General features: G+C 31.6%; 1 protein-coding gene across 1 annotated transcript; it reads left to right on the top strand.

The window, feature by feature from the left end:
• The first annotated feature begins 7,807 nt into the window (after positions 1-7,807).
• AIM1 (Enoyl-CoA hydratase/isomerase family) lies at positions 7,808-14,268 on the top strand. Its single transcript, XM_047315005.2, has 18 exons — positions 7,808-8,042; positions 8,145-8,216; positions 8,331-8,393; positions 8,525-8,581; positions 8,698-8,765; positions 8,868-8,949; positions 9,063-9,118; positions 9,430-9,732; positions 9,896-9,982; positions 10,122-10,296; positions 11,221-11,342; positions 11,602-11,765; positions 12,146-12,400; positions 12,709-12,830; positions 12,925-13,046; positions 13,238-13,386; positions 13,574-13,712; positions 13,968-14,268. The coding sequence occupies exons 1-18, from the start codon at positions 7,949-7,951 to the stop codon at positions 14,010-14,012; spliced, it is 2,175 nt and encodes a 724-aa protein (XP_047170961.1). The 5' UTR covers positions 7,808-7,948; the 3' UTR covers positions 14,013-14,268.
• Positions 14,269-15,439: the final 1,171 nt, after the last annotated feature.

The following is a 15,439-nucleotide window of genomic DNA, read 5'->3' as shown; positions in this document are numbered from 1 at the left end:
GGTACTATGACACACTTTTACATTTATTTGATAAATAATATAAGAATAAAATGGTCATAAAAGTGTAAACTTTTGTATTTTTTCAAGAAAAAAGATAGTAAAAAGTAAAAAAAATAGTGACAAATGAATGTAAAAAATTTATGTGTATCAAAGAATATTTTTCCTTTTAGAAAAAAAGAAAAAAGAAAAAATAACAAAAAAATATTAAATACAAAAATTTGTGTGTCAAAATATTATTTTTTTACAGGTTACTTCGAGAAAATTCAAAGTAAAGAAAGAAAAAGATTCACAACACTACTTAAATCTGAATCAACTTACTTAAGAGATTTGACAATACTTCAATCCAAAAGAAAATGAATTTAAGTTTGTAACATTTTCATTTTTATCAAACTTATACATGGATTCTCATCAGTTTTAAAGTTGGATTTTTGAATTGATAAATGTATTTGAAATGTGTTCAAATTAATTTGAATTTATACATTTTTTAAAGGGAAATTGAGTTTCACTTGATTTTAATTTTGAAGTGTTTTGTAAAAGACTATATGAAAAAGGATATGGTGATGTGATGAACATGATTTTTACTTGCTTCTCACTGCATTGACCACTACCCAGAAAGCTAGCAACCATGTGCAGTGCTTGAAATGCTATTCTTAAGATCAACTCAAAAGGGAGCTTCTTTCCCACTTTCCACAATGAATTTTTAGTTTTGTTTATACTTTCAGTAACATGTGCACCATGAAGAAGCTTTTTAATTAATGAAGCTTTTGATTTAATAATTCTAATCCCAATTACAAGAGAAAATTGAATGCGTTGATGTGGAATAGCAAACCGTTATGTTCATTTCATATTTTGACTTTTAGAGAAAACATACATAGCAATGCTGTTTTCGAACCTTAATTCAAATTTTAAAATTATAAATATTTTTCATTGCCCCAAATTTATAGAAAAAAAAAACATATATTGTTTGGGGTTGTAACATCCCAATAAATAGCAATTACTATTAATTAGAACTAATCACATTTACAGAATTAACAGTGCAGTCTTAAACATAACAGCTATTAGAAGCCGAACGTACGAGATATACAGGGTTCGGGATCTATCTACAAAATATCAAGCTCTGGACGAACGGTTTTACAAAATTAAATAATCGAACGTCCCCAAAATACAATCCAAAAACACTAACAGCTACTACTGAACGAGCGCTCTAGGGCTCGGCTTTAACCTCTACTTCAACAAGATTGGCGTCTTCCAAATTTTCTTCTTCCAGCATTTCTTCAAGTGGCGCCTCTCCGTCTGCTCACATTCACACGGATGATCATTGCATTGACAAGACGAACGTACAACAACAGTAGACAACACAAGGAATTGCAAGGGTAAGCTTAGGTAATTTAATTCATACACCCAATATAAAATCTAACATATAAAATCAACAAAACCATACACATAACAACATATCAAAGCATAGAATAACTCATCCAAATTCTCATAAATAACGACCGTCCGGACTGTATGAATCCATGTATCTACAGGCGTTCTTGCACCCGGGTGATGTAGTAACTGGAAACGTCCATCAGCTGCCACCCGAGGTTAACCCTATCAGTCCAAAGTACTCAATAGGACTAGGGCCTCCTGCCATTCCCACGCATGACCTACTCCCCTCTACATGAGGACGAGCACTCACGGAATATCAGGATGAACAGCCATCAGCAGCTTTACCATGGTCATACTACATAATTTCTCATATTCAAATCATGGAGACGTTCCTCCTTGGAACGCTCGTTCAAAATCCACTTCCAATAATTCACTCAAAATACCATTCGCACACATTAACCAGTTCTCTTATTCACATTTTCATTCTGTGTTCCACTTTCATAAATTAACGAGCGTTCATCCTTTAATAAATAAGGACGAACGTATTACAGTACATTGACTACACGTTTCTGAACAAAAGAAACGAACCCTTGTCCTCTAACGGACGTTATGAGTATTTAAATAAGTTAAATGAATTGATTCTAAAAGATCTGAATAATACTTAGAAAAATTTTAAGTATAAAGACTCTAGGTTGAATCAAAAGGATAAATACATTACAAAATTATTTAGATAAACAACAGAGTATGATTTAATTCAGAAGACAACACTGCCAGTCAATGACCGAACGTCAATTAATAATTTGGGCGAACGCTATTTACGTTCGCTCAGGAATCAATGATAAGGACGAGCGTTCAGTTATAAAACCGAACACTGCTTAGGACGAACGCTAGGTAAATGACCGAGCACTAAATAGAACGGACGCTCGATATAAGACCGAGCGCTCATTTGGACGAACGCTCAGTATAAGACTAAGCGTTACCTATAACGAACGCTGGAATATAAAACCGAGCGTTACTAATATACTTCAATTATTTCAATCGTTGGATACGCTAGGCTGAGTCGAACGCTCAAACCTAACCCTTCACACAAGGGACGCTCGTTCTTAATCAGGATCCTTTCCAAATGAAAGAATTCTTATTCTAAGTTATTTTCAAGGGAAACCGAACGGTATAAGACCGTTCGATGACGAGCGTGCATTACCAAGCAAAGACTTTGAGATTTTCCAGATTTTTCATCTACAATAACTTCACAGTTTTCATACGATTCATAACTTACAATTTATCTCCACCATAAATCTCATACATTACAGAATTCATATTATCATCTCTTACCATACAGAAATTATTCATTTTTCCAAATCATACGTTTCATCCTCAACATACAGTTCAAACAATATCATTCATATCCATCCATTACACAGCACTCGTTCATGCATATTTAAATATCATACAGTTCATATATCCAGTACAGTTTCATGCTTTCACACACACCATGCAAGTATCAATTAAATTACTAAAGCTTCCCTTACCTGGTCTAGCAGTGAACTCCCAAATGCAAGGGTTTCGCTCGTTCCCTCACAGCTTTCTACCCAAAGAATCACTCCACAAATTCCACTTAATCTAATACACCAAAATCATAAACAATTTCAGACCTCTGACCCATGCATGCAACTAGAATTTTGGTTCGCATGAACTAAATGGACGAATGTGCAGAGACGAGAACTTACCAGTTCAGATCTCAGTTCTGTTCGGTTCAGAACGATGCTCACAGTGCAAGGAATGTTTCTACGGTATCTGAAATGGAATCGGAGTAGATGACGGTGAGTTATCTTAGAGAGAAGATGAAGGAGTTTTAGAGAGAAGCTGGAGAAAAAGAAAGGCTAGAGTTTCGTGAGGAAGAAGGTGAATCCATGCAGAGAATGGGAAGAGTTTTTCAGAAAAATTCTTTTCCCTCCCACGCAGAACAAACACCATTCTCCACACACCACTTGTCTTCCACTAACGTTTTTCAAACGTTCCAGCCGCGACACATGGCAGATACATGCAGAGTGGAAGTGAGTGGGTTTTGACGTGGCACGGTGCAATTAATGGTGATCAGAGTGTGGGATCTGGTGCATTAATTAATCAGGGCTTCACAGGGGTAGGATTCCACGAGAACAATTATAAAAGAATCCAAAAGAAATAAAACAGAAAATTTTAATTTAAAAATATAGTTCCTTATTTTTTTTATTGGTGTTTCGACTCTTACATTTATTACCTCAAAGTAATTATAGATTCAAAAATATTTTTCACAGTGATAATATTTTTAATTAAATATATTGTTAATAGTTCAATTTTGATACAAAATTGATATTTGTTTCTGTTTTAGATTTTAGGTTTAAACCCTCCTTTGGTCCTCAAGTTTGTATGAAAATCTCATTTGGGTCCTCAAGTTTTTTTCGGTCTCAATTGGGTCATATTTTTTGTAAAAGTGAGCACATTGTACCATAACCGTTAAGTGGTGTGAGACGGCGTTAAATTGGTGTGAGCTGGTGCACAGAGAATGTGGTGATGTGTTTAGGGTTTCTTACGTGGACTGTTTTGTTTAAAAAAATAGTGCTGATGTGGCATAAGTACCCTTTATTCATACTAGGTATATCAGAATTAGGGATTTGAAAATTGGAATTGGGGATTTAATTTCGTTGTTGCGAGGAAGCTGAATCGGTAACTGCAAACGACGCGGTTGGTCCGGCGAGCGAGTGCGAACATTCATGGTTTTCAGAGGATAGTAAGTTGAAAGATGAGTCAGTGTTTGGTATTCCTGAGGACGTTGTATTCGGATTTGAAAGCACTTTGGATATGTTTGACGAGTGTGATAACAACGTTCTCTGTGCACCTCTGTGCACCAGCTCTAAACACATCACCACATTCTCTGTGCACCAGCTCACACCAATTTAACGCCGTCTCACACCACTTAACGGTTATGGTACAATGTGCTCACTTTTACAAAAAATATAACCCAATTGAGACCGAAAAAAACTTGAGGACCCAAATGAGATTTTCATACAAACTTGAGGATCAAGGGAGGGTTTAAACCTAGATTTTAATAATTCTCAAATTTTAAAAAAATAATAGATACCGTCTTTTTCACCTAATTAGCTTTTGAGTGGTTTATACGGTAATGTTTATATTAAAATGTCAATTAAAAATGTCGCTTAACACATTAAAAAATTAAAATAATTAAATTAAAAAAATTATATTAACTTATTTTAAAGTTTAAAAATTAGAATATATCAAACTTTAAAATAATAACAATTAAATGTAATAAGTACAGTCTTATTTAATCCAACAACTTTTCCTTCAAAATTGGTTGGATGTCTTTATGAGATGAGTTGGGCCTATTGGGTCAGAAATTGGGCTCATGAGCATAAATGCATTACAACCCATTTTATTTGGTAATTTTTAAAGTTATAATAATTTTTTTGTAATTTTTAAATTATTATTTTAATATTTTTTTGTTATTTTTAAATTATTATTATAATAATTTTTTGTAGTAGACATGTCCCGCTGAACTCTAAATTAAAAATTGTTTTTATCGTAATTTGATATTATATAAGTTAATATGTATGTATTGCCAGTATTGAAACTTTTACGCAGTCAATAAAAATTATAAATATAATTTTTAATATAGTTATTATAAAAACTAATATTATTGAATGAACCAATTGCCTAAGACATTTTTGTTAGAAGTGAATGATTTATTTTATTACATCCAAATGGCTTTACATGTCATAAATTATTGAGTTTGGTTCATTGACCTATTTTCTTTTTAAATATAAGATTGATGAGATAAAAAATAGAAGAGAGATAACATAAACAATATAATGGAGTTTGTTATTATTTTTATTTCTTTGTCATTTTTACTTTTCTTTTGTTGAAAATATCTATATTTTTACATATTCTTATTCGTAATATGTTTTACTTCATTTTATACTAGTTAGACCATAAAAACAAAGGAAAAAAAAGAGAATAAAAAACACAATGATCAAGATAAAAAAGAAATAATAAACATTTTTATATGTTATTAAATTTATGATAAAATGTTATGTAATTTTTTTCCATTTATTATAATAAAAATAATTGATTGAGTTTATAAACCGTGAGCTTTATGATACGTAAATTATATTTTCTACCATGAACACGACAAATTATTGGAATAAAATCAATTCTTTGTCAATACATCATCAAACTTAAATTCACAAAATTAATCACTTTGTAAACCTCTTATAATCTTAACCATAAATTTTTCAAGGATGTAACATAAAAAAAGTATTTTATTTTAATTTAGCTTTATTTTAATTCGTTGAAATTCAGTCAAAAAAGTTAAGAGGGAAGAAAGAATTTCTTTTATTTTTAATTAGATTTAAATTTTGTTTTAATTAAAATCTCATTTATCATCACTCTCAATTGAGTTTTATTTTAGTTAAAATTCATTAAAAAGGTAAAAAGTACAACACTACTCCTTCAAATTTTAATTAGATTTAAATGTTATTTTAATTAAAATCATTCATAAGGAAAGAAAATAAGCATTCTGCCACTGAAAAAAACATAAATTGAATATCAATGAATATGATAAAATTTTAATCGTATTAAATTTTAATTAGATTTATGTTTTATTCAAACTCAATACATTCATCTAAAAAAAAATCACGCAACTTTACGATTTTATTGAACAATTCTAATAATTTTATTACAATGTAAAATAATAAAATCTTACTATCTAAATCTCCATTTTACCTATAATGATTTTAGGGTTAAATATGTTTTTAGTCCTTAAACTATTGGTCGTTTCTGGTTTTCGTCCCTCTTTCAAAATAAGCTATAATTTGGTCCTCATTCTTTTCGAAAAGTTCGTTTTAATCCTCAAAAACTAACACCGTTAAAAATTTGGTCCTCATTTAGTCAACAAAACGAGGACTAAAACCAAAGTTTCAAGGACTAAAACGAACGTTTCGAAAAGAATGAGGACCAAATTGTACCTTATTTTAAAAGAGGGACCATAATTTAAGGACTAAAAATATATTTAACCCATTATTTTATTCTTACTGTTCTAACAACTACTATCTTAAATTCATGCAAAGATCCTCAAAAGTTCGTACCACACTAACCATACTTTTAACTTTTCCAACCATTAACATCTACAACAACCCTCTGTCGTCTTTTTCCAACTGGCCCACTGAATATTCACATATATAATTATACATTCATTTAATACATATTACAAAAATAAAATAATCATAAAAAATGAATTTTTGTATTTTATTAAAACATAAAAAATTTGTATACATCAAATATCGTTTCTCTTAATTATAATTATACATCAATTTGCTCAAACACATTTTTGAATTAAAACTTGAAATTTATAATCTTCACGGACTGAAATTTGTCTATTAATAAATTTTAATTTCTTAAAAGAATAAATATATTTATTTTTCTGGAGTCTTACACGTATTTTAAAATATTTTAATTTAGCTTATGAAATAATTAAACCTGAACAAATAACTGATTTAGCCATACATTTTTTTGGTAAATCTCATGCATGTGTTTTTCCTTTTTTGGTTTAAATGTTAATATCGTGAAAGTGTTAATTAATGAATACATTTTTAATTAAGTGATGTTGAATCTTGTAAGAGAATCATAACCATTTTTTCTCTTCAAAATTAATACTTATTAAAGTGAAAACAATTTATTACTAATAGTTAATTGTGATTAAGTATGTTAAAGAGAGTTGGAATATTAGAAAAACATTATTATAATAGAAATTAAAAATTATTTATCACAACCTTTTTTGATCTGAAATAAAGTATAAGAAAAAAAGCCCATTTTTTATTTAACAAATTTTTCCTACAGTTGGCATAGCTTACGTTGTGCAGTTAAGAAACGTGTCGGTACGAATCAGCGGTCGGATATTATATTATCATCAATCTGTGAGCTTCAACAGATCATATTTCGCGGTTTCACGAACTTACCATGGGGGTGCTTGTGTATGATTGTTAAACAATTTTTTTCCGCCTTTTTTTTAAGAACACATTCTTCTCACTTGGTCGGTGAAGTCAATAATTATGTTGTTTTTTTTATTCATTAAAATTTATAAATATAAAAAGAAGATCATGATGATTAGTTTTATTATGATTACATATCTTAGTTCCCATTTGAATATAATATATTCAATTTCTATAAAATTCTTCTTACCATTTAGTATAACAGTTTATGAAAAATGATATGTCAATTAATTTATTTTAAAGTTTCAAAATTTATGCAATTTAAGTGGCAATCTAACATTAAATAAATAATTTTATTTAAGAAGATACCAAAAGTGTGTGAAAAATATTATTTTTTTAACATAATTTCTTCACTTTCATATTTTCTATTTTCTGGTCAGTGGGGAAATACCCCACGAAGTTCAATTGATTGCCACTTTCCATTACAGTCTTTGGCTTTATCCTCCTTAAACCCATCTTGTATTCTGTCAATTTCATGTGAAAAAAATATAACTTGATTCGAAAAGGAAGGAACTTGGGACTTGTTTCGCTCGGAGATGGCGTTGCCTAAGGTTGATTTTGAGGTTGGAGCTGATGGGGTTGCTGTCATCACTATGGGCAACCCACCCGTCAATGCTTTGGCCATTCCAAGTCAGTTTGATTCACCAATTCTTCATTCTTTGGCAATTCTTGTTTTTTATTTTATTTATTTCATGAATTTATTATGTGGGATGTTTTGATTGTTTTGATCAGTTATCATGGGGTTGAAAGATAGATTTGATGAGGCAGCTAGAAGGAATGATGTGAAAGCTATAGTTTTGACTGGTAAGTGTCTAGGTTTATCTTACGACGATGCTGCCGTTGCTTTACACAATTCATTGTTCAAGTAAGGAATTTTGCATGTGTGATTGTTTTATCTTGTTTCCTCTTTAATTTCAGGCAAAGGTGGGAGATTTTCTGGTGGCTTTGATATCAGTGTTATGAAGAAAGTTCACGATACCGGTAAGATATGATAGTGTGATTACACATACGCTTTGTAAAGTTCAGATTACAAAATTTAGATCAGTTACGGTTATGAGTCTTGAAAGATTTTGAACTTTGAATTAGCTGTATTTGCTGTTTTTTCTTGGCAGGGGATTCCTCGCATCTCCCTGATGTCTCCGTGGAACTAGTAGTCAATGCGATTGAAGGTTGTAACTTGTAACAATTCTTTTAGTTTGCGCTTACCTTGATGGAGACATTTTCTTGGTGCTTCTGAAAATGTTACTTTCTCAGTAATATTAATTAATATTATTCACAAATTCAGATTCGAAGAAGCCTGTTGTTGCAGCAGTAGAGGGGCTTGCTCTTGGAGGCGGCTTAGAACTGGCTATGGTTAGTTTTTCCTAGTTGAGGAGCGATGCTGTTCCTTTAAATAGGAATTGTTGTCAAAGTGTCTTCATTAGTGCATGAAGTTAACAACATTTCGTTGTGTAGGGATGCCATGCACGTATTGCGGCTCCGAGAGCTCAATTGGGTCTACCAGAGCTGACTCTTGGTATTATTCCTGGATTTGGAGGTAATCAAGATTTGCTTGCATGTATATTCAGTAATCTGGATCATGAGTGAGGAACTTTTCGTCATTTAGTAGCACTTGCTGAAAATAATATTAACAAATTTGTAATTTTTAAGGAACACAACGTCTTCCAAGGCTTATTGGGCTGTCTAAAGCTGTTGAAATGATGCTGGTAAGACACTGGCCATTGTTTTCATTTGTTTGTGTTCCCACTGCATTTTTTACCATGGTAGATGAACCCCAAAGCATATTTAGCAATTTGTGAAATGTAAAAAGAAAAAGAAAAGAAAAAAGTGGGAAAACTGGAGACCTTTGTTAGCAAAGTGTCAAAAATAATTGCACACACTAAATTGATGAATGTAGACTTTGAAAGAATAGTTAGAAAGGAACAACTCTATGTTTATAATACTCTGGGATCTTCATTACTGTGCTTATTTGTGATGCAGAACAAATATGTTAATTTTGATGTTGCTTTTCTTGCAGACATCTAAACCTATTACGTCGGAAGAAGGGAGGAAATTAGGACTTATTGATTCCATTGTGTCCTCTGAGGAGTTACTAAAGGTATCTAGGTTGTGGGCTCTTGAAATAGGAGAGAGGCGCAAACCTTGGGTTCGTTCACTTCATAGGACAGACAAAATTGGTTCTCTGTCTGAAGCACGTCAGGTGTTGGGAACTGCCAGGCAACATGTCAAGAAGACTGCTCCACATTTGCCTCAGCAGCAGGCTTGCGTAGATGTGATTGAACATGGAATAGTTCATGGTGGCTATAGTGGTGTGCTAAAGGTATTATTAGTTCTAAGATATAGTCTTTGTTCAGAAGGAAACATGTGCTTTCTTCCTTCATTTTTATTGACTCAGTTTCTTCTCATATTTATAGTCCGAGATAGATGTAGTTTTAGGTCTAGCATTGTTATCATTCAAAGCTAATAATTAATTCTAATTACAGGAGGCAGAAGTGTTCAAGCAATTAGTTGTGTCGGACACATCAAAAGGTTTAATTAATGTATTCTTTGCTCAGCGGGCTATAACAAAGGTACATGGTTAGATATGACCTTTGTGGGTTTGGGTGTTAATATGAATTTCTCATTGTATGTTGGCTAAACTTGAGGAAACAACTGATAGGTTACTCAGGTTTATAATTTATTCACCATTTATTAACTATGTTTTGGCAGGTGCCTGGCGTAACTGATATCGGCCTTAAACCAAGAAATGTTAAAAAAGTTGCTGTTATTGGAGGAGGTCTAATGGGATCTGGCATTGCTACTGCTCTTCTACTAGGCAACATTCGTGTCTTACTCAAGGAAATCAATTCTGAATTTCTTATGAAGGGAATAAAAACAATAGAAGGTAACTATTCTAGTTATTTGAGTGAATTAGGGGTAATATGATACGGATGATCATTTGGTTAAGTAGGGATAGTTGGATGCTGGAGACCAATTGTTAATTGGTTGATGTTAATAATAAGTTGTTCAGTTGCTATGAGTAGTGTCTTCCATAGTCTGGGACTTTTATATACAAATATCATGCTTAGCAGAATTAGCTTTTGGACATTCTTAACATGCACCTGCTATCAAATGGTTGGTTTAATATGTATATCATCAATAGTACATTTTCAGGACATTGATTAGTTTAACTAATTGCTATTAAAATAGATGTTAATGGATTAGTGCTCTTTGCTGTATGTATCTATTATTTGTCATATTTGAAAGAGGTGTTACTGCTTTGGTGGTATGGTTTTCTGAAGGAAGATTTTCTCTTTGTAATCATTTTAACGATACGCTAGGCCTTTATGAAAAGTCTAAACCACTCTCAGTCTCATCCTTGATATATATGTGTTAGTATTTTAAGGTTGTGAAAGGAGTAGTTGATGTGGTAGAGAAAATGTAGAGATAGTAGAATGTAGAAGTAGTAGTTGGAAGAAGTGTTGTAGTTGTCTTTGTTGTTGTAGATGTTGGCTTCTTACAAATGGTAGATGTTGTCTACATCTTCTATCAAATGGTAGAGTTCATGGGTATTTATAGACCCATAGATTATTCTAGAACATACTAGCCACAACTTATGTGGAATGTTCTAGATTTTTACCTATGTAGAATATTCTTGATTTTTCTTCCTATCTTAGGCTTTTCTACAATATTCTAGAACTTGTATTACATTTCAATTCTTCTATCTAAGGAGCTTCTACATTCTTCTAGAAATTGCATTATACTTTAATAATATGTGATAATCTCGTAACATTTTTTTAATTTACGTTTGTTTCATTTTGCTTGACAGGAAATGTTAATGGCTTAGTAAGAAGAGGCAAGTTGACAAAACAGAAGGCAGATGCTGCACTGTCACTGCTTCAAGGTGTTCTGGATTACACAGAATTTAAAGATGTGGACTTGGTTATTGAGGTTGGTTGCCTGAAGTATTTTTGTTGTACTTAGAAAATAGTGACATGGTTTTGAATTTTGGATCCTTTGAAGAACTTGGCAAAGTGTTTTTTGTATTAACATTTATTCTTGTGTTCAAGTCCTCAGTATCATGGCACTGAATACTTTTCAAACAGTGGAAATATGTAACATTCAGCAGATGATATATGTAATGGAACATTTCTTTGCTGATACTGTTGTCTGTTCAAATTTAAACAGCAATGATTTTCTCTCTCTGCAGGCTGTAATTGAAAATGTCGGTCTCAAACAAACCATATTTAGCGATCTTGAGAAGGTCTGTCCTCCACACTGCATTTTAGCATCAAACACATCAACTATTGACCTTAATCTTGTTGGTAAAAAGATCAGCTCTCAAGATCGGATTGCGGGTGCTCATTTTTTCAGGTTATGTATATCCTTTTTCTTGTTATCTTCATTTGTAAAAGAATGACCTTTTAATTTTCTTGATCAGTGATTTAGGTTTAGGAGGGAGTATTTTTCTGAGAATGGGAACAAATGCTACATTAAGTTTCTTTAGTAGGTTGAGAGAAATTAACTGGGCTTGATTTATAATTTATAATTATATCCCTTTGGCACCTATTCCAGTTCATGAGGGAATTGATGGAATTACATTTGTATACTACACACTTCCCCTACACTTTAGAAGTTTCGGATAGTTAATTTCTCAAAGCATAGATAGTGAAATTACATGTGTCTCTTGTACTAAGATCATGTTTTAAACAACTGTTATGGATGGTTTCTAATTTCATTTCTTTGATATACAGTCCTGCCCACATCATGCCTCTTTTGGAGATTATACGAACTGATAAAACTTCTCCACAAGTGATTCTTGATCTGATAACTGTTGGTAAAATCATAAAGAAGGCTCCCGTTGTGGTGGGGAACTGCACAGGCTTTGCAGTGAATAGAACATTCTTCCCATATTCACAGGGTGCCTCTTTGTTGGTCAACTTGGGCGTTGATGTTTACAGAATTGACAGATTGATACGCAACTTTGGCTTTCCAATCGGTCCTTTCCAGTAATCCTCTTCTCTTAAGAGTTCTGTATTTTCCAAGATATATATGTTAATAATTTTTTTGCACTCCCAATATGCTTATGCAAATGATACTATTTTACTATCATGACGTTTCTAGTTGAATCCTATGTTATAGAAACTGTTTCAAGCCAATGTTGCATTTTGAAACGTGCATTTAAATCTCTAGTCACCACACTGCTAAAATTAATATAGAAGAAAAAGTTAATGGTTTCACGGTAACGCGAGAACCAAAGCATTATATGTTACACTGTGGTTCCATAGTATGAAGTCAAACTTTCTTTGATTTGCAGGCTTGCGGACTTGGCTGGCTATCAAGTTTCTTTTGCTACATCCAAAGTATTTGCCGATGCTTTTCCTGATCGCGTATTTAAATCTTCATTGCTTGATCTTATGATCAAATCTGGGCGAAATGGTAATAGGGGATCAATGTCTTTTTTAAAAATTCCTACTTTCTCTGTACAGGAAACATTTTGTGTGAATATAATCAATGATTTCTGTCCTACCAGGCAAAAACAATGGGAAAGGTTACTACATTTATGAAAAGGGTAGCAAGCCAAAACCTGATCCTTCAATACAACCAATCATCGAGGAGTCTAGAAGACTTTCCAATATTATGCCCAATGGAAAGGTTGTTTTATTTGGCACTGTCATGTTAGCCAATAGTACAACTCCCATTTATGTTAACATTGCATTGAAGTTGACATGATTGCTTTCCATGTGTTGGTTTAATCATAAGTTCCCTCTCTCTCAGTACATAGAAAATAGATATTTGTCTGCCACTGAGTGAAGGTGAGATAATAGTATTTGTTTTATTTGCAGCCTATATCTGTTACCGACCAAGAGATCGTGGAGATGATTCTCTTTCCAGTAGTAAATGAGGCATGCCGTGTTTTAGAAGATGGAGTTGTTATTCGAGCATCAGACCTTGACATTGCATCTGTTCTTGGAATGAGCTTCCCCAATTACCGGTTGGATTTCTTTCATTTCAATATTTTAAACTGACATAACTAAGAAAGAGGACAAGGAGATAAAACTCAATAACCAATAATGAACAGCAACAAAAAGTAAAAAACAAAAAAGGAGTTAGCATGCATGCTTTATCAGTCTGCTTTGCTGTTTAACTTTCTCTCTTTGCAATCGCTTGTTTTTCTGCAGGGGTGGCCTTGTTTTCTGGGCAGATTTGGTTGGGGCTAATCATATCTATACCAGCCTAAAGAAGTGGACACAATTATATGGTAACTTCTATAAACCCTCAAAGTATTTGGAAGAAAGAGCGCTCAAAGGCATTCCTTTGGTAAGTTGCTGTTTCTTCATACTCTGTTCAAATTTCCTGAAATTCAGCTTTAGTAGTGTGTATGATTCAATCCTTGATTATTCAAACATGTTCAGGGAATATGGGAAAGTTTCAATGATTTCAGCAACTAGTATTTTTAGTAGTTATAATGTATTATCATATAGGAATAAGATTGTCTTTCTTATCATATAAATCTGTGCATTGCATAGATTAACAAGATAAAGTGCTTGACTTGGTATTTTGTATTGGTTGCAGAGTGCACCTGCTTCATCTACTCCAAAGCCAGTGGCGCGTCTATGATGAAAGCTAATTGTTCCAGCATGTTGGATGCTCCTTCTGCCATAGAAAATGTAAAAGAAAATAAAATTTGCTTTCTTCTTCCTAGTTTAAATAATATGGTAAAAGTGGTTTTGCAAAAAGAAAATCTTATTGATCAAAGTCCTTTTCCAGTTGTTGGGATTCGAAGTCCATGCTGAAAAAGTGTAAACATATTTTCTTGAAGTTAATGCGTTTTGATTGAACATATTGAACTACAAGCTTGTTTGGATTTGCAGCATACTATCTGTTCCTTTTGCGCCCTTTACATGGTTTCAGATGTAAAAGTGGATTTTAGATGAGAATTCAAACATGCTGTAGCAGTAGCAACGAGTATAATCTCAAGAAAGCTTGTGATGAAATTTAGTATAACACTATTTTTGTGAAAATTAAACGTTACTGTTTTTTGTATGTTAAGATGCTTTAGTTTTGAAATTCAAAAATTTAGATTACTTTATTGAAATTTATCATTCAACACGATATTAAGTTTTAATTATTATTTTTTCTCAATGTTATTTAGTATTTATTATTAGTGGTGTGGACAAAAAATATCAATATATTAAATAAGGGGATTCTAGTTTAAATATAATATTTATTCTCATTACATATGTTTTAATTTATATGCACTGAATTTAAAGATAACGAAGGTCAAAATAAGTTTCTATGTTTCTAACCAAACCTTTTAAGAAAAAAATATTTTCGCACTCAGAAATCAAATGAGTTCTTTATTAAAAGATTGCATTTAATTAACTAAACTCACGTTTGAAGTCTGTTTTTCTATTACCGAAATTTTTTAACATATAACTGCATGTTTTAAAATTGATTTTCTTATTTAAACGATTTTTTCTTCCTGAACTTGTCTAGACAATTTTTTTTTAAATTAAAAAATTTCGAAATTAATTTTTCAATCAGTTTTCACAGAAAAGGAATATATAAAAAAGGTAAAGTCTATATATTGAACTCAGTCGATAAAAGGAAAGAAAGAGAAAGAGAATCGAAAACATGATTGTTTGAATTGAGCGAGAGTAAATGAAAAGTTTGCAGTAGATTGTCAATGCGATAAAATAAATTTAGTTATACATAAATATATTTAAAAAATAGTTTATAAAATAATTGAATGATAAATAATAATTTTTAAAAAGCAAACTAAAGTCAAAATAATTTTAAATTGAAATATTTTAAAACTTTAATTAACAAAAAACATATTAAAATAATTCATCAAATTTAAATTTATTTATTTTAATTAGTTATTTTTTAAAGTAAAACATATTAACAAAATATTAATTTTTTTGATTAATTATTTTAATACTATCATGTTATTATAATATAATAAAATATGTTTATAAGTGGTTATATAATTTACATTTATATAATTTAATTATTTAATGTTAAAATAAAAGAATAAATATTTG

The sequence above is a fragment of the Vigna umbellata genome, chromosome 4 (assembly GCF_029865625.1).
Source record: "Vigna umbellata cultivar VRB3 chromosome 4, Vumbellata_1.0, whole genome shotgun sequence".
Classification (NCBI taxonomy): Eukaryota; Viridiplantae; Streptophyta; class Magnoliopsida; order Fabales; family Fabaceae; genus Vigna; species Vigna umbellata.
Note: the sequence above shows the minus strand (reverse complement) of the source record. Positions and strands in the feature narration are given on the sequence as shown.

Coding starts and splice junctions, on each gene's coding strand:
- AIM1 (XM_047315005.2), top strand. CDS start 7,949: ATGGCGTTGCCTAAGGTTGATTTTGAGGTTGGAGCTGATGGGGTTGCT. Junction 10,297..11,220: donor GGGAATAAAAACAATAGAAG/GTAACTATTCTA, acceptor TTTGCTTGACAG/GAAATGTTAATGGCTTAGTA. Junction 11,766..12,145: donor GCGGGTGCTCATTTTTTCAG/GTTATGTATATC, acceptor TTTGATATACAG/TCCTGCCCACATCATGCCTC.